Consider the following 21,352-nt stretch of genomic DNA (forward strand, 5'->3'; position numbering starts at 1 on the left):
TTCAAAGACAGAACAAATGACTTTGATTTCAGCAAAGAAAAATGTGTTATCTCTATCACATCTGCCATGTGTGAGTCACTGAGGTTTATTATTAGCACCACCACTCCTGTGTGTGTGTGAGTGTGTGTGTGTGTGTGTGTGTGTGTGTGAGTGGGTGGGTGACTGCCACGCTGTAGGTGAACATTCAAGGAGCCACAGCAGAGGTGTCCTCTTACTTCACTCCACTCTGAAGCTCTTCTCGGTGAAATGACTCTCTTGCCTCTTTTCAAGCACCATTGAGTCTATTTCCTTCGCAGGCGGCCTCAGGATCACTTAACATCAGGCGTGCACGTGCGCGTGTCTTCGAAAAAACACGCGGCGAGGCGAGAGGGAGGGAGGGAAGGAGAGCGGGAAGTGCCACGTCCACGGCCTTATAACCCGTGCTGGTATCTGCTCATCCAAGCTTAATGGCTTCAGCAGATGTGTGGGGGGTGATGGTCTCTCTCTTCTTGTCATATTTTAGACTGCTGTGTGCCCACATGGACTCTGGCCTGGTTAGACCATCCATCCTCGCGGCTGTGAGCCCCCCCCCCCTTCCCACTCCTTTTCTGAACGCGCGCTGTACCCTGTGTGTACACAAGATCTCTGGCCTCAGCGGGGAATGTTTATCCAGCTGAAGTCCAACAGTGTCGCACTCTCTCCCAGCTGCACTGTGGCGACCGGAGAGGAAGTCACTTAGGACAAATCTATTGACTAATATCAGACATGCAGAGGCTTCTTTGAAGTGAATGTCACTGCAAAATGTAAATCCCAGCTCCAGACCTATACATTTTATGCTGTTTTACCCTAATTACCTCTAATGGTGAGTTTTTTTTTTTGTTTTTTTGTTCTCAGATGAATAACATTTCCAAATCTCTCATTTGCCCCATTAACATTTGCAGATGAAGTGCAAAGCGCAAAAAAATGGTAAAGTAAACACATAAATAGACACTTTGTCCAGCCAATGGTGTATCCAGCCTCCAAAATATTTCACCCCTATAGGACTGAAATATTTTGTCGCAGGATGTGCTCCCGATTGCGAGTCTCAATACTGCAGAGCAATGCAGGATTAGGAAGCAGGATCAGCAACAATGCAATGCAAAGTAGCTGAGCTTTGCAAGACAAAACTGCAACCCTCCCCAAAAAAAATTGCTTTCTATAAAATGTAAATCAGTGGCTCAAGTGCATCCAGTCAGGTGACGGTCCACAATTTGAGTTTGGCTGAAATAATACATTTGTAGTATTCTGCACATACAGAGTGTGAATTCTGACTTGGCTGCCAGAACTGACTGGGGACTTGGAGGATGACAGATGTTACATAATGTGAATATGCTATTGAGGGGGGGGAATGCACTGAAAAATGCAAAATAGAGTTATGCAATGAATTATAACCTTTCAGTGTGCACTTATATCACCTGTCCTCTTCAACTCCACACCAAAATGAAAAAAAAAAGAAATGTTTGACTACACCTTCAACCCTTTGCACAGCCATAATTCAGCCTCTCAGTCTGTCGGCTCCAGCAGCACAGTAGCTTCATCATCAAGCAATAATGCTGGACTCAATCGTAGGTAAGAAGATGATGCTGTGCAGGGACGGTGATTCCTCCCCCCCTAGTGATAAAACCAGCTTCTGCCAAGTGCTGACGAGATTTATCGCCGTGTCTGTTTAAACGTAGCCAATTTCACTTTAATATGATATTAAAGAATGATGCATGCCTGAGCTTCAGACGTTCCCGTTGAGGGAGTCTCGTCTGCCGGTGGCGGCGTTCAAAACCCGGCGTGGTGAGCCAGTGATACAGCTGATGTAATGTTCAATATTGATAACAGCCCTGAGCAGAATGGGCTTGGATCATTTGGGAAAATATTGTGTGATCTTTTTTTTTTTTTCCAAACTACCATTTCTTGGCCCCGCGCCTGGATTCATGTCATCCATCAGTTCAATTTGATGGGCAGATATCCACAAAGCTCTTATCACCTCCAATGAAATGAACTCTGTCTGTGAAAACAGAGCAGGCAGAGCCGGCGTCGTGCATATGAGGTGAAATTTGTTCTGCGCGCACGTCGTTTCAAACCTGAATTATTTCTGAAATCTATCTTTAATAGTTTTATGCACTTATTTCTACTGTGTGATATGAAATATAATGATAATATGGGGAGAAGTTCTAGAAAGATCTAGTCTAAAACACGGTTCCAGTCCTTGAAGAGACTATACGAGTGTTTTTTGCTTCATTTAGCTCTCCATTGTTTTCCATTCATCCAGAGCACAAACACCAATTTACAGACTCCCTGAATTTTACTTGTAGTTGTGATCATAATGACCATGAAGTTTGTATTAAGTTTGTCAAAGTTACACTATTTTTCAAAATCAAGGCACTACTGACTTAGTCAAATTAAAAAAATATTTCATTTGATTAAAATCTGCTCTTTATTTAATTTTTTTTATTTGGCCAAGAGTCGGTAAATTTGAATATTGTATAAAGTCAATATGCTGAGATCTTGGAATTCGGCATCCTATGTGCTCAGAGCTTTCCTACATAATAAGGGATTATTCATAATGACATGTCCGGTATGCTCATATTTGGTTTTATCTCTATCTATCTATCTATACAAGTTGTCACCTGCACATTCACCACGCTATGAGATAATAACAGAACGTTACAAGAGTCGTTTTAGAGGTAAATTCATGCAAAACAGCTGATGCACATTCCTGTCAGGGGCAGTTTTTCATCAAGCAGTCTCTGCATTTGCCTCGAAAACAACTCTGTCTTGTAACGTTCTGTTATTATCTCATAGCGTGGTCAATGTGCAGGTCATAACTTGTCCACGACAGCGTTTTGGAGTTGTTGGATTGTGTATTTGATGAGTTTGATGAGGGAAACCAAGAAATTCCATTAGCCTCTGTAGCGTAGCTCTGAGCAGCTTGCAGCTGACAAATAAAAGTAACGTATCTACTGCTACTATACGGATTATGGCAATGGGCCAATTTGCCAAAATGTTGAACTATCCCTTTAATCAATTAGACCACAGGTCTAAATCTATTGTTGTAGAAATTTTGCTTTGACATTGTTCAGAACAGAAAACAGTCATATATTCTGTCATTGTTTCATTGAAAGGTGGAATTAGTGAGAATAGTGCAAATAAATAATTTACTTTTTGCAGGGACCCCTCAGTGACCTCTGGGGGACCCCACTCTGGAACCCACTGGTGGAGATAATCAGGCTGGATTGTGAGCTTGTTTTCAAACCACAGTAGACATATACAGTTTGTCAGTGTGCTCCCAGATCTTAGCAGTCAGTTTGTTGTCTGAAATGTCAACATTACTAATGGTAATGATGGTGGAAACCAATGGTTGCAATTAACTGGACCTGTCCAGTGATGTATGTTTATAGTGATGGGGATTACACAGCACAAAGACTCAGCTAATTGACCTTCACACAAATCAGTGGCTGCAGAAAGAAAAATATACTAAAGAATCTCATGTGCGCAGTGCACATTTGAAAGTGATCAACAAAACTAAATCACGTACATGCGATGTGTATTTCACACACCCACTGCTACGGTCTTCCTACATCTGTCTTTACGGTTTCCCTGGTTTTTTAAGACAAAATAGCTGCATTTATGACCACACTTGTGCTTCTGTGTGTGCGATGGTCCCTCTTCCTGCCTCTGTGTGCGTCTCCAGCGCTCAGTCTGTCAGCTCTTGTTGATTTCCGCAGGGGAAGTTGCCTCAGTGTTATCCTCAGACAAAGCCCTGACCCCGGGGTTAAGGAATGTGAACTCGGGGCTGTGACGATCAAGACCTTCCCTCAGGGTGGACAATGCTGAACACCTCGGCAAACGCCCTAATGATCTCACATGCTTTTGTGTTCCTTGCAGCACACCTTTTTCCTCAGCGCTCAATCAACTGATTACATGAAAAGTGGAATCGGGATTGAGAAAGATAAATGTTGGACATATGCTCCTAATAAAGACCAAATCAAATCTGTGTCTGACCACTTATAGCTTCTACTTTTATATGAGGTTGGCTTAATTCGATTTTTAATGGTATTCCTGAACACCAATAAGTGTGCTATGCTACAACAGTTTTGATGATTGATTAATTTATTAAGTTCACTATCAAGCAAAAGTATCAAATTTCCACTAGTTCCAGGTTGTTAAATTAGCTTTTTTTTTTCTCAGTTCGATCTCTGTAAAATGAACACGTTTTCATTTTTGGACCATCACTTGGTGCATTTTCCACAATCTTCTGACTATGGGCTCTTTGCACAGCTCCACTACTTCCTGGACTTAATGCTGCTCCTTTGTTTCCTGTCTTACATTATTGGACAACCTGATTAATCCAGGTGTGTCTGAGTAGTCACAATGGTCAGACACACCTGGATTAATCAGGTTGTCCAATAATGTAAGACAGGAAATGAAGGAGCAGCACTAAGTTCAGCAAGTATTGGAGTTGTGCAAAGAGCCCATTGCTGAAACAAATAATCGAAAAAAATAAAATTGCCGTGTATGTTTACCCGTACATTCCTCAGGATTGGAAACCATTGTCAATGCCACTGAAAGAGGCCATAATCACTTTTACGGATGAGCTTGTCATGAATGGTCAAAGTACAAAGGAGACCAAAAGGCTCTTGTCTCATTTATCACCCACTTTAGGAGAGGCAGAAAGAAGAGGAGGAGGAGGGGGCGCTGTCAAAGCAACCATAGCAGAGCGTATCGTAACAGTGGTGGTCTGTCATCCCCTGAGGCCCAGACACATTGCTTAAAGTGGAGAAAAAAGACGGCAGAAGAAAGAGAGAGAAGGGGTAAAAAACTGAGCCAAGTGATATCGCAATTAAGAGTGCAGCGTATAGGCTTGAGGCCTCCGCGAGCACAGAGGTGCGAGGCTCTGAGGAGAGCCCAAACTGCCTCCAGAGAATTTATATGAATGGAGGTGAAGGGTCAGACTGCTATTAATCATGGCCCATGCAGGCCCAGGATTAAATAGCTCGGCGTCGCGGGGCCAATGAGAGGACCTGGCCTGATCGAGGTGTTTAAAGAAAGGGCCGTGTTGTGTCTGTCTTCGATTACAGAGCCACGACCTGAGGCACAACTGCTTTCTGAAGAGAGCACAAGTAGGATGTCCAGTTCCCTCCCTCCCTGCCCCTTTCGTCCAATGAGCATTTACCCAGCCAATTAAGTCACTTAACATCATGGTGCAAACATGACACGTCTGACTATCAATCATCAGACGCTGTGTGCGATGATTGATAATTGTTTACTCTGAAGATAGATGAAGGAGATTATCACACAATAGCAAGTCCTTGTCTTTCCCGGGACTCACATTCTCTCTCTTCAAACATCTGCGCACCCACACACACACAGACAAAAAATGCACAAACGTACGCTCTCTCTTCCACACACAGTAACACACCTTGAATCAGTGCCCAGTCAGACTTAACTTTTCCCTTTTTTTTTGCACAACTGCCTTTGATCTTTGATATGCCATGCATTGCATTAATTATGTATCTCGCCTCAGTACAAACGTGGTGAACACCTTCAGGTGTTTAATGGGAGCAGGCTCATCACAGGGGCCTAGAGGATAACTGCAGGAGGCTTATGTATACACTATAGGCTGCATTTGCTCCTATATGCAGTGCATGCATAAGGGATTTTATATGGGGGGGGTTGGTGGATGTAAAGCCTGCATCTGCAGTGCTCTCCTTCAAAGCAGGGACATTTTCCACTCTCCTGAAATGTGCAGGAGTGGAGCATTTGGGGCGAGAAGATGCACGCACGACGGATGTGGCTTGAATTAGACATAAACAGATATAGCAGCCAGAACAATGGCAGTGAAATCATCTAGATCTAACATATGCAGTGAGAGTTATGCAAATCGAGCGTGGTGCCGCTTGCTGTAAAGCTAGCCTAGGGGGACTTGTGTGAATCTGCCCCAAACTTTTTATGCATCTGCAATAAATTCATACATTTTTTTTTGCCATGTTGGCAGATCACACAATAGATTTCATAAACATTAGCAGATGCAGAGAGGGAGTGTTGAGAAAAATGATGGTGTAGACTTGCGCAATCTTATGATCTGGATTTACTTTTTGTTGTTGTTGTTGCTTTACACAATATAAACACAATGACATTGTTCCGATTGGGTTGTGCTTTCCATAACTTGTATCTGGATTTGTTCAGCTTGTTCCTTTCCTCACAGTGTCAGTAGACACTTTGTAATGAATGCTGTTCGTCTTGTCTTGATCTAGGTAAATGTTAATGTTCTTCTTGATCCCTCTAAATCTCCAAAAGCTCAGCCCAATTCAGGATTTAGACACAGCAGCAGATTTGATATCAGACATATCAGATAAAATGCTATCAAATCATCACCCTCCTGGGCACATTAGTGTTTATTATATTTTCACTTTTTTTTTTCTTTTTATAAAATCTTGTAGCAGCTTCTAGAAAGAGATAATAAAGGCTAATTGCTTGAGCAGTGAGGAACTGCAGTTGAAACATCTATCTCCTGAGCCAACAGCCCTGGTTCAACAGATGTGACCAGGTTAAAATAACAGGAGATAAGCAGTGAAAAGAATAAGACGTTGCTGCTCAGCTGAAAGGGCTCCACGTGATGTGGAATAACAACCTCTACCTCGAGGAAAACTGCAGACTTTTAATAACTCGGAAGAAATGCGCTGCGTATTTATGCGTTTTGTTTTTTTCTTTCTTTCGTGTGTGTAAATTCCAAAGTTCACGACGAGGCTCGCGTTTCTGTCTGTGTGGCGTCGCTGCAGCTCGGTCGACGTCGGTGGGAGTACCCCCTGCGCAGGTCCCCTTTGCAGTGCAGATCCAGTAGTTGGAGTTGTTGTACACCGAGCACGAGAGGGAGAGAGAGAGAGGGAGGGAGAGAGTGAAAGAGAGAGAGAGAGAGAGAGAGAGAGTGAAAGAGAGAGAGAGGAGTGTGTGAGCGCAGCAGCTGAGTGAGCAAACAGAGGTAGAAACATTAGGTTATCTTCTGAGACTATCAGACATCGACCTGTCACTTTTACCGCTTCGAGCCGAGTCCCGTCTTCTTGAAGAGGACCACGACAACAACAGCAGCAGCAGCAGCAGCAGCAGCAGCAGAGCCCGGGTCTGGTCCGGGTCTGGTCCCCGGTCTGCTCGAGCAGCAGCCGCCTGTGAAAAAACTCCCAAACGCGGTCGTCTCAGCTGGCATGAGCTAACCTACCAGACAAGACATGGAAACCAAACCGTTCCTGTCATTGGGTAAGTTTGTTTGTCTAATGACAAAGCCTCGTTGTGTTCTGAATGTGGAGGATTTGATGAGACTTTCATCGGCAGATTAGTGTGAAACGTCCTCGCGCTGCGTTTTTTTCTCCCTTTTTTTTTTTTTTTGCCTCCTTTTATCTTTTGACAGCGCGTGGAGCTCCAACATGTTAGGAGCTGTTGAACTGCAGCGGACGTTGCCTACTTTTATTAACCTTCAAATAAATTAGACTTGTACTTTCTTCTCAAACAACACAACACACACACACGCACGCACACATGTTAGGTTTCCTAATGTTGCTGCTGATGAGCCGATGACATGTCGCTTTGATACGAGGTGACATCTCACTCTGGATAAGCCGCGCGCATTCCTCGCGTGCGCTGCAATTAAATGCAGCCTACTTGTTTTTAACTTTGCACGTGCGCTTTAACTGTCGGCGTTTTTTTTCCTTTTTAAATTGAATTAGTTGCACGACGATAAAGTGTAAACGCAGATGAAGCTTCCACCTCAGCGTCTGCTGTGTGCGTGAACAAGAAGCGCTGAAGAAAATTTTAACTCTTTTGCAACTTTTTTTTTAATCCAACGAGCTGTTTATTTATTTATTTCGCGTTGTAGCATCGCGTCTCGTGCCCATGTTGTGTGTGGTTTCCTCCATTAACCCTTTAGTGAAAGTTAGACGTGCATGTCTCTGTCTCTCTCTCTTTCTCTTTTCTTTCTTTTTTTCTCTTTATGTTGTTTTTCACGTGGCTTGGTTTAACTTGCGGCTAAATTTGCTTCCGTTGTATGTGTAACTAGTGGTTAAAAAAGTAATAACACAAGAAGAGTGTGATTTGAACTTGTAGCGGTGCTTAACTTAAGTTGTTTGACTCATCAAGGGCAGTTTTAGTTTTTACCTCTGTGCTCAGTTTAAGACCATGCAAAGTTAACACACCAGTTACAAACAGGTGACACAGGTGGGGACAGTGCAGACTTACACTCTGTCATTGTGAGTTTGACCAGAAGCCTGTTCTGTGTGTGATGGAAATGCTCAGTTTAATCCTGCACACTGGCAACAGGCTGCAGAGGAGACACAGTAACAGCTATTTCTGTTGAGTTGCAGAGGCAGACTGACAACTTTCACATTCATTTTTCATTTTAATTTTTACAGAAAGTAAGGACTCTCAAGAAACAAAAAGGGCATTTACACAGCTGTCATGCATTTAACGGGACATGTTTGTATTTCCAGAAAAAGTGAAGTAATTCTGTTGATGTCTAACTGTTTTGAAATCATTAATCTCAGATGGAGTCTTAATTTTTTATTAATGGATGCTTTTAAAGGGACAACGAGGAGTTTCTAATCGGTTATAAAAAAGTCTCACATTAATGTGGATGAATCTCCGCTACCCACACTTGTTAATGGGCCCATTTTCGATAAATATATCATTCTGTCTCTATCGTTATTTTGTTATTATTAGTGGTGGTGGAGATGCTGGTCGAGCCGACCAGCGTTTCTTTACTTTCAGTTTCGCAACGAGTCATGAGAATAACGTAGCTGAATCGCCGTTTATGGTCGGAACTACGGTGGTATCTGAACCTCTTTGAACCTCTGACTTTAATTATTGATGAATGAAAACATGAGTACGTCTTGCGCCGGTCAAAAGAATTTTACGGTGCGCGCGGAGGCTCATAAATGTAGTGTGAAAACGCTTCGCTTTTCCAAAACTCCTCGTTGTCCCTTTAATTTCCACACTGTCACACACACAACAACAACAAGCACACTGGGAATCATTAATGCTGCAGCACTGCCATAAGTTTGTGCAAGTAGTGAACAGAGCAGACCCTTGTCCCCTGCAGCAGAGACACAGCACAGAGCTGAAGGCGAAGCCCTGTTATTGTTTCTGCTGCTCTTTCATGACGGCGTCGTGTTACACCTCGACACGTATCATCAGCTGCCTGTACGCACCAAGGAGATTCACGGGGACTTCTGAGACGCTGGGCCGCACTTTCTTCTTCTGTTACAGAACCCCTGCTCACTGACACTGTCGCCACAACGCCCTTTATGTGGCTTCCCAGAAATACGCTAAACCACCAACACACATACACACACACACACACTGACGGGCTGTTATTACAGGTGCACTGTATTGTGTGTCCAATGCTGAAAGTGAATCAAGTTTCAAGTCTGCCTATAAAACGCAGCACCAGAGTGTAGACAAGACAGACACTTGACTATAGCAAATACACACATCCACATGGAGGCTTATCTGGTTGATGTAAGGCTCGCCACTTAATTGTTTAAGTGAGGAGGAGCCACTTGTCCAGCAGCGCTCGGATCTAATCTTTTTCCTCAGAGCCACACCACATGCTGTATCAGCAGGCTTCTCATCGCCTATGGTCCTAATCTGTCAGCCCTTAAATCACCATTTATATTTAAACTTGCTCCATCAAAGGTCCACTTGAGCGCTGATTGTTAATTGGCCACTTCAAGGACGCCGCTATCTGCAGAGTCCTTGAACGTATCGATTAGCCGCTTACTCAACGTAATTATGTGTCGCGCCGCATTAGGAATTCTGACATGCAACTGTTTGAAATGACAGCAAGTACGTTTTTACAATTATAGATTGATTGTTGGCAGTGATGACGACACCCCCACACCCCACACCCCCCCATTTGGCACTGTATACACCACTCTGACATTAAGCTATGGAGGCTGGGGAGACGACATTGAGAGGAGAATGTGTCCTTTTGTCAGAGCAGAGGCTGATCATGATGTCAGTGAAACAAACAGCGCGACTGTGGAAGGAAGGGAAAGTGTTTGAACAATGCTACAGTGAAAAAAAAAAACCTTTTACCTTCTTACCCCCCCTCCTCCCCTCTTCCCCGTTCATGTGCAGCTATTGATTTTCTGTTTGGTTGATTATTTTGTGGCTGATATGTCAGCACCTTGGTAGTTGAACGTAATGAAGTCTGACCAGCTGAATGTTGCTCATGTCTGCTTCTTATTGAGATCTTCCTTATCCAGGATCTCAGGATATACGGTGTCATACAGCATGGTGTCCAGATTGGAAAGCCCACAGAGACTAATTTAGCCTTTTATAAACAACAGGTACTGGACCACAGTGTGAAATGTGCTGCTGTTTTTATTTTTTTTTTGCACTGAAGATTTGAGATAATGAAAACAAACATCAGAATAACAGCCTAATGAACTGTTACATGTTTAGTTAAAAAAAAGGAAAAAAAGCAGATTGAGTGTAATCAAGTCTAAAACCATTAGCCCACACTTTAAAACACTGAATAGTGTGTTTATAAAGAGAAATGTAATTTGCTGAGTGTTAGTTTAGCGAAGTTTTAAGTGAAAGTGACTCATGTCTCTATGATTTATGGAGCTCTATAAAACAAAACATCCTCTTTTGATAGATTATAATTAATTTAATACCGTTGAAAAGCGCCCAATTGTTCACTACAAAGGCCTGTTTTACCACCTGCCAAAAAGGTGTGTGTTGCTGTGTGTGTGCACACGCGTGTGTGGTTTTTCCTGAATTTGGTGCACCTAAAGTCTTTGGTGCTTTCTGTTTCGGTGAACATCAGGTGCCCCCCCCCCACACACACACACACACACACCCCGAACCCCCCCACACACAGTCACTCCCAAAATCAATGAAGTTCATGGTCTTTGATGAGAAAGTGACATTCATGGTGAGTGTGTGTGTGTGTGTGTGTGTGTGTTTGTGGGAGCCTGAGCTCCAGCTACATTCCTTTTCTGGCAGTAACTCAGGAACAAAGGTAATACAGGGAGGGTGCCGAGAGGGGTGTGTATGTGTGTGTGTGTGTGTGTGTGTGTGTGTGTGTGGTGGGAGTGGGCTTGTGGAATTACACTGCCAAAAGCATTTGGCCAAGTTTGTCTTTTTACGGCCGTCCAGTTTTGTGTTCCTGATGTGATGCTTTTGCTCCCCTTCTGAGAAAAGGGGCTGCAGCTGTCATTTTTATTGGAGGAGTTTTATAGCAAGACTTAATGGCTTAAAGTGACAGCTCTCTCTCCCTCTCCTTTCTCTTTTTTCTTTCTCAATCTCACCCACGAGGCCTTTAACTCAAGCAAATCAAAGAAAATGTGCCTGCCTTCTATGTGCCCACCCTCCACTTTCCCACCCCTCACCCCTGCCAACATCCAAACCAAACTGTGCAAGAGGAAAGAAAAAAAAAAAAAGGATTTATGTTGCAAGTATGAACACAGCTAGTGTATTTTTTAATTACGGTAAACTGCCATGAAGTGTAGGCCAGTGCCCCCCCCCCCCCCCCCCCCCTGTGCTGATCAGTATGAAGTATTAATTATACCTCATGACTAAGAAGAAGCCGCATTGGCTTAAGATAAAACGGCACATATTTTAGCCTGTCATGCTCTCCTCTCTGCTCTGCAGCCCACACTTGTTTACGTTCTAAACATAGTACAAATCAGAAATAGTGCTCCGAGGCTTTTCTGACGCACAAATCATGGAATGACTCAAACGCTCGTTAATTATTTGTGTAAGGAGGTCCTTTGCTCGCAGGAGGTCTTTATTGATAACGGCCACACTGAACTTTGCACCTCAAACCTTGACCTTTGCTCCCCATATGTTCCATCATTTCAGGAATTTGCCTTTGGCATTCAGTCTGTTGTTTAAAGTGTTTTAAAGACAGTAGCTTGTTCTATTTTATTTCTTTGTCTTCCTTTCTCCTCATATTTCTTTCCCCTTTTTTTTCTCTCCTATCATTTGTCATGCCAGATTCCACAATCTTTGATTTGTTGCGATTCACCGCAGAGCTGGAACTATACGGATTAGCCTATAAAGTTGTGAAAAATGACCTTCACAAGTTCCAAAAGTCCAAGGTGACATCTTTACACTGCTTTGTTAAATCCCATCCCATTGTCCAAGACCTCCGAAATAGTCATTTTTACAATGATTGAAGGCAGAGAAAAGCAGTAATTCTTCGTTTCTTTTTACAGAACTGGGAAATGATCTGTGTTTTTCCTGGTAGATGACTTAAATCAACCACTCTCTCTCTCTGTCGAGCAGTAATTTACATTCACAGTTTGGATTCGCTGAAACCTTCGCAGTGAACGCTCGCTGCTCAGTTGTTGGAATCATCTGAGCACCATTAGTTTCAGGGTTTTATTGCAGGTCCTCGGAGTGTCTGAATGGCTTTTCTGCGGGCTGGCAGTATTCAGGGTGCGTACAGCCACTCTTTTGAAGTGGAAACGTAGTCTCTGTGGGGATTTGACCAGATCACACTCATAATTCGCATTGAGAGGAAGGTCAGTTTGCCCTGCTCCAGCCAGAACTCTTTTCTCTCTGTTCTATGTGCATCACACAACCACAGAGAGAAAGAGAGAGCGAGAGAGGACTGAGAAAGAAACAATGCGAGTACTGTATATAATAAAAGAAAAATAAGGGTATATCAATGCGCATGCTGAGAAATTAAAACGCTGCCAAGAAACCATAAAAAAGCAATAGCTGACAGAAGACAGACTAATTACCTTCTCCTCTTCTCCGCAATCCTCAAGTTGCCATGTTTTCAATAATAAAAACAACTGTCGACTCCTCTTCTATGATCGCGGTAATGCATGAAAATATCTCGGCTGTTTGGCGGTTATGATGTGTTTTGTAATTAAGTTATGAGTGTATAAGCTTTGATGAGTATTCGCTAGAGAGGGATGACGAATCAAGTGAATCCTAGATACATATTATGCTCCTTGATGTCATTATATTTCCTTATGCCCACTTTTTTCACCCCATACCGCTTATAATTGGCCCCAATGAGAAGCACAGATAAAGAAATGTTGATTTATTTGACTTAATCCAGTCGTGTAGATTAGAACAACGTGGCAGCTGTGAGTGAGATTTCATCCTCTGCTTCTGGATGATACAGTAGGTCACAGGAGTAAGATTAGACTCCACTGGATCATTGCTTCACATGTAGTGTAATAATATGTATCTGTTACACTGGTTGCGATATCATCAGTGTGTAACATGATCAAAAGCTGGAAGGACGTGTTTGATGTTCCTGCGCTCCTCGGAGAAAGAAAAAGAATTAAGTTATGGACTCCAGCTGAGACCTTGTTTTCATAAAACTGTATATTCAGGTGTACTACATACCCTCCCTGTCGTTTTTTTTTTTTTTTTTTCTCACACGCTCGCACTCAAAACACCCCGTCCATGTGTATGTACATGTAAACACTGGCCGCTGCAGCAGAAACAGAGGAGGATAATTAAGACGGCCAGCGAGATGAGGTGTCCCAGTGTGCTCTGGGCTCGCCCCGGCTCCCCAGCCGCTGCCGCCGCCGCCGCCGCCGCTGCCTTTACGTTTGTCTGTCACCCTGCCAGATGCCAAGAGGTGGGGGCGAAGGGCGGGGCTGCCACACACTGCCGGGCATGGGGCCACAGAAATCCCTTTAAAGAAAAAAACAAAACAAAAAAAACATTCAATTATGTTCTGTGTGTGTACGCACGTGTGTGTGTGTGTGTGGGTGTGTTTGCAAAGGCTGCTGTTTGGGTATAAGCAGGAGAGAGCAAAGGGTGAAGGTTGTGCGTATTTACACCAATAAATACGTATCATGACAGTAGCTCCAGTATGTTTTCACACATGAGATTAATTGCTAGCAAGTTTTTTTTGTTGTTTTTTTCAAGATTAAATGCCGCAACAGCTTTTCAAAAAGTTGAGAGAAAGCAGTTTGAAGGTGAAGATGAAGCCAGATGAAGTAAATCATTGCGAACGTTGAGTCAATCTTCAATGTTTTTGTATTTATAGAGGAAAGACGATTTTAAATACCACATGGTTTTCCAAGTTACACACATGAAATTGGCTACAGATACCCCCCATTTTTCTTCCTCCCAGTCAGGCAGAGCTTTGCCCCGGCATGAAAGCCAGATCTGACCCCAATGAGCCGGCCTCATACCGCCAATTTGAGGACAATCGCAGCTCCAAAATTGAAATTTAGTTATTTCGTCTTCGTCCGCTCTGAACACACAGAAAAGCTTTCATACCTAGAAAATTAATTTATATTGGGAACAGCCATAATTTAAATTAGACCTAGACAGAATAGGGCACTGTGGCCTATGGGCACAAAACACAAGTAGCTTATAATAGCCAGTGACTCAGTTCTCTATGGTGATGTTTTTACACTACACACGTTCTCAGGCAGCTTGTGGGTATGACAGTAAAACGAGTTATTTAAAAACTTACCTGTTAGACACAAAACTTCACTTTGCTGTTTCCCCAATGTCAGTCAGAAGTCCTTGGCTATATCATGACTGCTAATGTTTTTTTCAGAATTTTGGAGCATTTTCTGAAACATTTGAAATAATCCTTTTCTTCACTTCTATCCTCGTGTTAATGCAAAGCAAGGTGTGTCTATGTGGAGAGGAGGCTATAGCATCAGCGACATGATTAAGATTAAGATTAAGATATACTTTATTAGTCCTTGACAGGAAACTTGTGTTGATAAATCACAAACACATACAACCACCACAGCATCTGTAGCTTCTTTCATTCATTATATGATAAGTTTCCCTCTTCATTCACTTCCTGCAGTTGTTTACCCCTGCTTAAAAAGATCGATAGATAGATAATTTGTAAATAATTTGTTAATTGGGCTTAATTGTCTATATAAGGTGCAGTTATGTCTTCCTTATTTGCTATTAGGGCCAATTGAGGCACTAGAAAGATTTGTGAGTGCTTCTCAGCTCTGTAGTGTGATAGAGTAAAGCACACGCCACTGCAATGAATGAGTAAGCTAACATGTCACCTGTGTCAAAGCAAGTGGTTATCTAAATAGGCTGTATTGCATCTCAAAGTATCTTGTGTTATCTAGTGTAGCTCAGCTAACTAACCACTATAAATGACCACCATGCCTATTTTTAGCTTCTCATACAGTATCTGCAGAAACTGACTCATGTTGTTGTTTCAGGTTTCCTGTTGACACAAACACGCCTGATTTCTATACTTGTACCAGCCTCCGTTCTGATGTTCAGCATCTATAAATATCAGTGATGTGATGTGGCTAAAGCAGTTTCATGTATTTATCATGCACTGTATGTCATCGTGAGCCGCTGTTATCTGTTATCTGTTATCAAGTTGGGCCTACACTTCTTGGTTGCCTCACGTTGGAGGTTCAGTTTTCCCTTCAGGCCTGGATTAAGGATCGCCGAAGCTCTAGTTCAATCAGGTATCAGCCTGAGTTTTTCCAGATCAGGACACCCCGCATCAGAAAGTTTTCCTCAACTTTCCCGTCCTTCTCTCACACTAAAGAAAAAGGATTCAGGTTCAACTTTGGCAAAAGTGGTCCCTCAAATCAGTTTGTAAGATTAGAGGCTGTGACTGCAATTATGATAAACAGAAGATCCATTACAGGAGGCACCAAACAGCTTGGATTACTGATGAGAAGGAAGAACGCCGGGGGACGCAAAAAGGGCCGACACAGGTTATCTCGGAATGAAATACAAAGCGTAAATACATATATCCTCAGTGAATTATAACATTCACATTATTTCAACAAATTACCATGTGAGACAGACGAGAAAAAAAAAAAAAGATCTCATATAAGATAACAGGGTTCCTGTATGGGTTGTTCCTCTGCCTGCAGAAGAGAATAACTGATTAACTGTTTGTTGACGCCTGCAGGTCTAGCATGTTCATACATCCGCCCAGACTGTGGCCCCTTTGGCCTCAATGCACACACACACACACACATACACATACACACAGGCACACACCTGTACGCATGTGCACACAAAACTGAACAGAAGTCTGGAGGGCTTTGTCACCCACGGTTACACACCTTGCTGTGGCCGTCTGGTTGTAGGAATGTTCTCAATGGCAGGAAGGTGGAAGGGTGTTAAGAAAAGAGGGGGATGGGGCCGTCTGTCTGGAAAAACAACATGGTCATCTTGATATTGACAGATGAACATGTGCTACCACCATCATCATCACCATCATCATCATTATCTCTCCATCTCTGAAGAGCACAACTTAAATGAAAAGTTTAGCTTCTCCTCACTTTATTGCCCCTAAAGGGGAATTTAGCTTTGCAGACAGTGTTTGCTTTGCTGACATCACCCAATAGAGCCATGTAATGCGAAAACAATGACGGCATATATTATTAGAAATTATGAAACAGCACAAAAATTGCTCTAATTTCAACTCATCTTCTTGACCATGGTGCGATTTCTTTTTAAATGAGCACCACTGCTACAGTTAAGTCACTGAAAGCAAGAAGAATGGGCGAGTGCAGGAAGCGCATTAAGTGGTGCCTGAGTTGAATGCTCTTTGATACCGGCTATAGAATTTGTTAACCTGCGTGTTAGGCCCAGAAAACTGTTGCTTTGTGCCACCAAGGAAAATGTTCTCAGTGTCATGTAAATGGATTATGTACAGAACCGGGGGCCTTTGTATCACTGCTCCATGACAGTGTGTAATTTCTCCTCGACTCTCTTAACACAATAGATTCAACGCACATGCCGCCCCCCCCTTTTTTTCCTTTTAATACATAAATCAGTTTGTTTGCAGCTGAGCAGGAGAGGAAAGTTGAGCAACCAGGTTTTTTTTTTTACTAGACGGAGAGACGTGCAGGCGCTGGCCACGTCTTTGTCATCAGCATTCTGCATACCAAAGCGCTGACAGTTGCCTGCACAAACGGCTTTGACAAGTTCAAGTGTCACGTTTAGGATGCTTTCTTCTGTTTCAAGCCCCCAACGAGAAACAGGAGAAGGGCTGCAGATTAAATAGGACAGATCTGAGCCTTGAGTTGTTGGCGGAACAGAACCGTTATTGAGCTGGATAGTTTTATGTACTGTATGTATGTATATTATGTGTGTCAGAGAGAGTGTGTGTTTCTTTTGGCAAGGACTAGGTAAAGTTCACCTGTTATTATTGACTAATCATTTAAATGCCTATAACACTTTGTGAGGCCCAGGTTGCCATCTTTAAATTAGTTGATTTGTGTGACATTTAATTGATAAGAACATCTGTAAATCCTGATTGATATATGACTTAAACAATCAATAGATAATGAAAACTTGATGGGGATTATTGTCATTGATGGATTATTGATTAAAGGATAAATCAGCTAGGTGTGGCAGCAGGATCAGAATGTGTACATCCGTGGGTATGCGTATGTGTCATTGTGCACAGGTCTGCACACGAATGCCTGTGCGTGCCATGTGCGCTGTCGGGTGATGCTACAACATGTATGATCTGAAGGGGGGGGTGGTGTTGGCTGTGAGTCCCCCCCCCACACATACACACACACCAACTCCCCACACTGATTCATGAACTGGTGCCTGTGGAGCGGCGTGGAGCGGAGCAGCTGAGAGTCAGTGTGCTGTCTGGGAGAGGGAAGGTCAGGGGTTGTGGCTGGGTCACACTCTGTGGGAGAGGAGAGGAGAGGAGAGGAGAGGAGAGGAGAGGAGAGGAGAGGAGAGGAGAGGAGAGGAGAGGAGCAGCCTCAGCAGACATGACAGTGTTTGTACGGAGGTGAGGCGAGGGGAGAAGGGACGGGAAGGCGGGGGGGAAGCAAAACCGGATCAGTGTGGATTCTGGGAAAAGGAAGTAGGAAGCGTGTTTTTATTTAGGTCTTGTTTCACTTTTCTTTTTTTCCCCACTGCACCAGCGTGGCTATTGTTAGTAACAGAGTTAATTGTTAATTGATCCAAAGAGCGATAAAACAAGGCACCTAATCTCCCTCTCTCTGACACACACACACACACACACACACACACACACACACACACACACACACACACACACACACACACACTCTAACACACACACATGTGCAGGAGAGAATGAGAGTGGATGTTTATTACAGGATCCTAGTGGATGCTAAGGTGCCCTGGGGGCTATTAAAGCCCTCACTTAAAAGGCACTATCAGGGAACACTGATGTGGGCTGCTTTAGGGAAGGAGGGGTTGTAGAAAGAGAAAGAGAGGAAAGGGGGAAGAAAGAGAAAAGTCTTTGGAACGGCGAGCAGAAGGAGGGAATAAACAGAGTGAGCACATCTGGATTGCCTCAGCAGAATATTTGTGCAACATCTGGAAAAATTCCCTGGAATTTAAGGGTCCCCTCCTTTCATTTCAGATATTTTTTTCTCCCTCCTTTTTTTTCTTCTTTCCTTTTCACTTCTTCTTCTCCGTCCTGTTTTTTCCGCATCTTCAAAGTCTCTTACCCCGGTGAGGCAGGCACGTAAATACTTCTGTAGTAATGCATGGCAAGCCCTTGCAGACTTTATAGCGGGGGCCAAATTGGGCCCATGTGACCAACTCCCCCTTTGTGCAAAGACCGGCTAATTAAGTGGCACACAAGTGAGAGGGCACCCGCCTGTGGATCCAGACCTGGGCCAGACCTGGGCCAAACACAACCTCTCATAAAAGTAGAAGGAAGAAAAAAAAAGCAAAAAGAACTCCTCCATTTTTTTTTTCTGTTTGTGTTTGTGTTCTGTTTTCACCAGAACTAATGGTGACATTCCTGCATCATGAAAGAGCCACTGTACATCATGATTAAAACACAAACAGGCCGCCTTTGTGTTCTTTCAACAACTAAATGAGATATTTCATGTTTTAGTTTGTTGTTCATTGAAAAGGACATAGAAAGAGTGTGAACATGAGGCTGCCTTTGAGGTGTGAAGTCTCAAGAGAGACCACAAAAAGAGCACTGAATCAACAGCTTCAGTCGATTCATTGCACTTGGCTTTCACTGAGTTGGGCTACGGGGGCCCTTCCAGTACATTAGAGATGCGCGGCCAGGCTTTTGTCCATCTCCTCCTCAGTAAGATCAGTAGAGCGGTTCTCTCTCCTCTCATCATCAGGGTGCTGCGAGCCGGCGTTCATTAGCGATTAACATTCAGACGAGCTCAGAGCGCCTTCTGTCTTCACCTGGGCGAGGCTCCTCGTGGGGCGGCGGGGGCTGACAGGCAGGTAGCTTACTCAGAGCGGAGGGGAGAACAGGAGAGCGCAGAGGTACATGCTAATGTGGCGACCGCGCTGATCAAAAGAGGTGCATCACCGTCTCCCCCCTTCTGATGGGCTTACTGATGCCGGGCCCCCGGAGAGCTCACAGCGCACACAGGCAGGAGCAGGCCAGTGATCAGAGGAAGGAGGCAAAGGGAGGGAGAGAAAAAAAAGGGAGGATGGGTTGGGAGTGCTTAGAAAGAAAAGGATAGATGGCAGTAAAGAAGAAAATATGGAAGATGCTGTTAGGATTGACCTGATAAGGAAATGTTTAATTAAAATCTATAATCATCAGCTGGAGGGTTCATCTTCTACAGTGATTGTATTGTATCTGTAGCATGTTTGATTCATTATCTGGTTATTATGTCAGTCGTTCCATCGTCTCTTTGAATGATGATGCTGCTGCTGTTTGTTTTTTTTAACCCATGAGTTGCTCTGCAGTTGTCCTACATCTTTCTGCCTGGCTAAGCGCACATGTTACATGCACTGGCGTGTAACAGATGGTCACTCCTTTCTTCACATTGAAAACAAAAAATCCGTGGAATTTAGTTCAAGTAAATGATAGGGGAAAAAAATCTGGCTTTTGCAGGAGAAAGACTGTTAACCTTCCATTTTCTTCACATTTTACCTTGACATTTGTTACAATGTACTACAGCAGGAAATGGCAGGAAATACATCATGGATGCAATTTAAACTGAATCTGCTTCTTTAAACAGTTTCCTTTTTTTCCTTTAACCCTTGGATTCATGAGCAACCAATACCTACACTCTTCCATGAGTGTGGTCAAAAATGACCCCAATTAGAATCAATGCGTTTTTGCAATAAATGTCTTTAATTTTGGTTAAAGATGATGATTGATGCTGCTGAGCATTTGATAATGGTAGCCTAATTATTATAATCATTATTTTATTAGGCCTATAGCTCTACATAAAACAGTGAAGGTTGTGTGTACTACATTGCTGTATAAATTCATCTTAAAGAGGAAGTCCAGTCACTTTTCCACTGTTTTACTAACCCTCTTCCCGGCCATGTGCTTTTGATTAAAATAAAATGGGTGAGAAATCAATCAATAGACAGTCGATAATGTTATATAGCCTATCATGATGTTATGACATGTATATTTGTGTAGTCTTATCTGTCATAAAGAAGAGATTGCGGGTTACAGAGCGCATTTGTGTAGCGGTGCCGCAGAGATGAGAGCCGTTCCCGATCGTACAAAGTTGATTTTCAGCCATGAGACGCAATAAATGACACGTAAGGCAGAGAGCCTCCATTCTCCCTGTAACAAATTAAGCCATTTATTAAACCATCACAATTATTCCAAAGCTGTTGCAAATAATTGTTGGAAAATGTTAGAAAACCATAAGAGGGTATAAAATATCTTGTTTTGTGAGACCAACCCTCTTAAAAAAAGAAAAAACACAGAATAAGTGGTAGATTGTCAGAGAAGCTGGAACCAGAAAATATTGATTTTTTTTTCTTGATAAATGACTCAGTCATAGGATTGATCAATTGTTTCAGCCCTAATAGATCCACAGACTGTACTAACACTGGCACAAGCATACACATGCCAGCTGTTATTGATCTGAGTGTTCTTAGAAAGATGTATCTCACTGGTGGCCTGGCCGTCCTAAAATCACATTATGACAGTGTCACTCTTTAAAATGTGGATGTGACCTCTACACTGACTTTGGAGGTTATTATGCATGCAGACATCTGGGCCCAGCAGAGTGACCTTGCTCTGCTCAGTCCACTTGCCATGTCCCTTGATCCAAATTAACTTTGCTCTTTTGGAAGCTACTTTTTTGAAAGGCTGCACCACGGCTCATCTCTAAGTCGATCTGACGGTCTGCCTCTCTTGGTCAGTAATTGTTATTTGAGATAAGAGTTTTTACCCTGGAAGGCAGATTTAGTATTTTTGGAGCAGCTTTATGCTTCACTGGCTCATTGTATCCCCGAGGCATCTGCAGGTAGACGTGCGGTGATGTCATCGATGACATTTCGGTAGGAGGAGTGGCAGTGCGCTTCCAGCTCTCAAACGGTGCCTCACCTCTCCACCTAGGACCTCACAGACCTAAAATAAACCTGATTCGTATTGCTCTTTTCAGTAGATTTTTAGATCCCGTGCTCACGC

General features: G+C 43.1%; 1 protein-coding gene across 4 annotated transcripts in view; it reads left to right on the top strand.

The window, feature by feature from the left end:
• The first annotated feature begins 6,939 nt into the window (after positions 1-6,939).
• Positions 6,940-21,352, top strand: part of rxraa (retinoid X receptor, alpha a) — a 111,712-nt gene continuing 97,299 nt past the window's right edge. For 2 of the 4 annotated variants that reach the window (XM_085793872.1, XM_085793874.1), the window contains exon 1: positions 6,940-7,260. In XM_085793872.1, coding sequence (XP_085649998.1) covers positions 7,233-7,260 — 28 coding nt within the window. In that variant the 5' untranslated portion in view covers positions 6,940-7,232. The remainder of the gene's footprint in view (positions 7,261-21,352) is intronic. The other 2 variants (XM_085793871.1, XM_085793873.1) reach the window with 1 other exon arrangement.

This window comes from Trachurus japonicus, chromosome 12 (genome assembly GCF_045865225.1).
Source record: "Trachurus japonicus isolate A0001 chromosome 12, Traja_1.0".
Classification (NCBI taxonomy): Eukaryota; Metazoa; Chordata; class Actinopteri; order Carangiformes; family Carangidae; genus Trachurus; species Trachurus japonicus.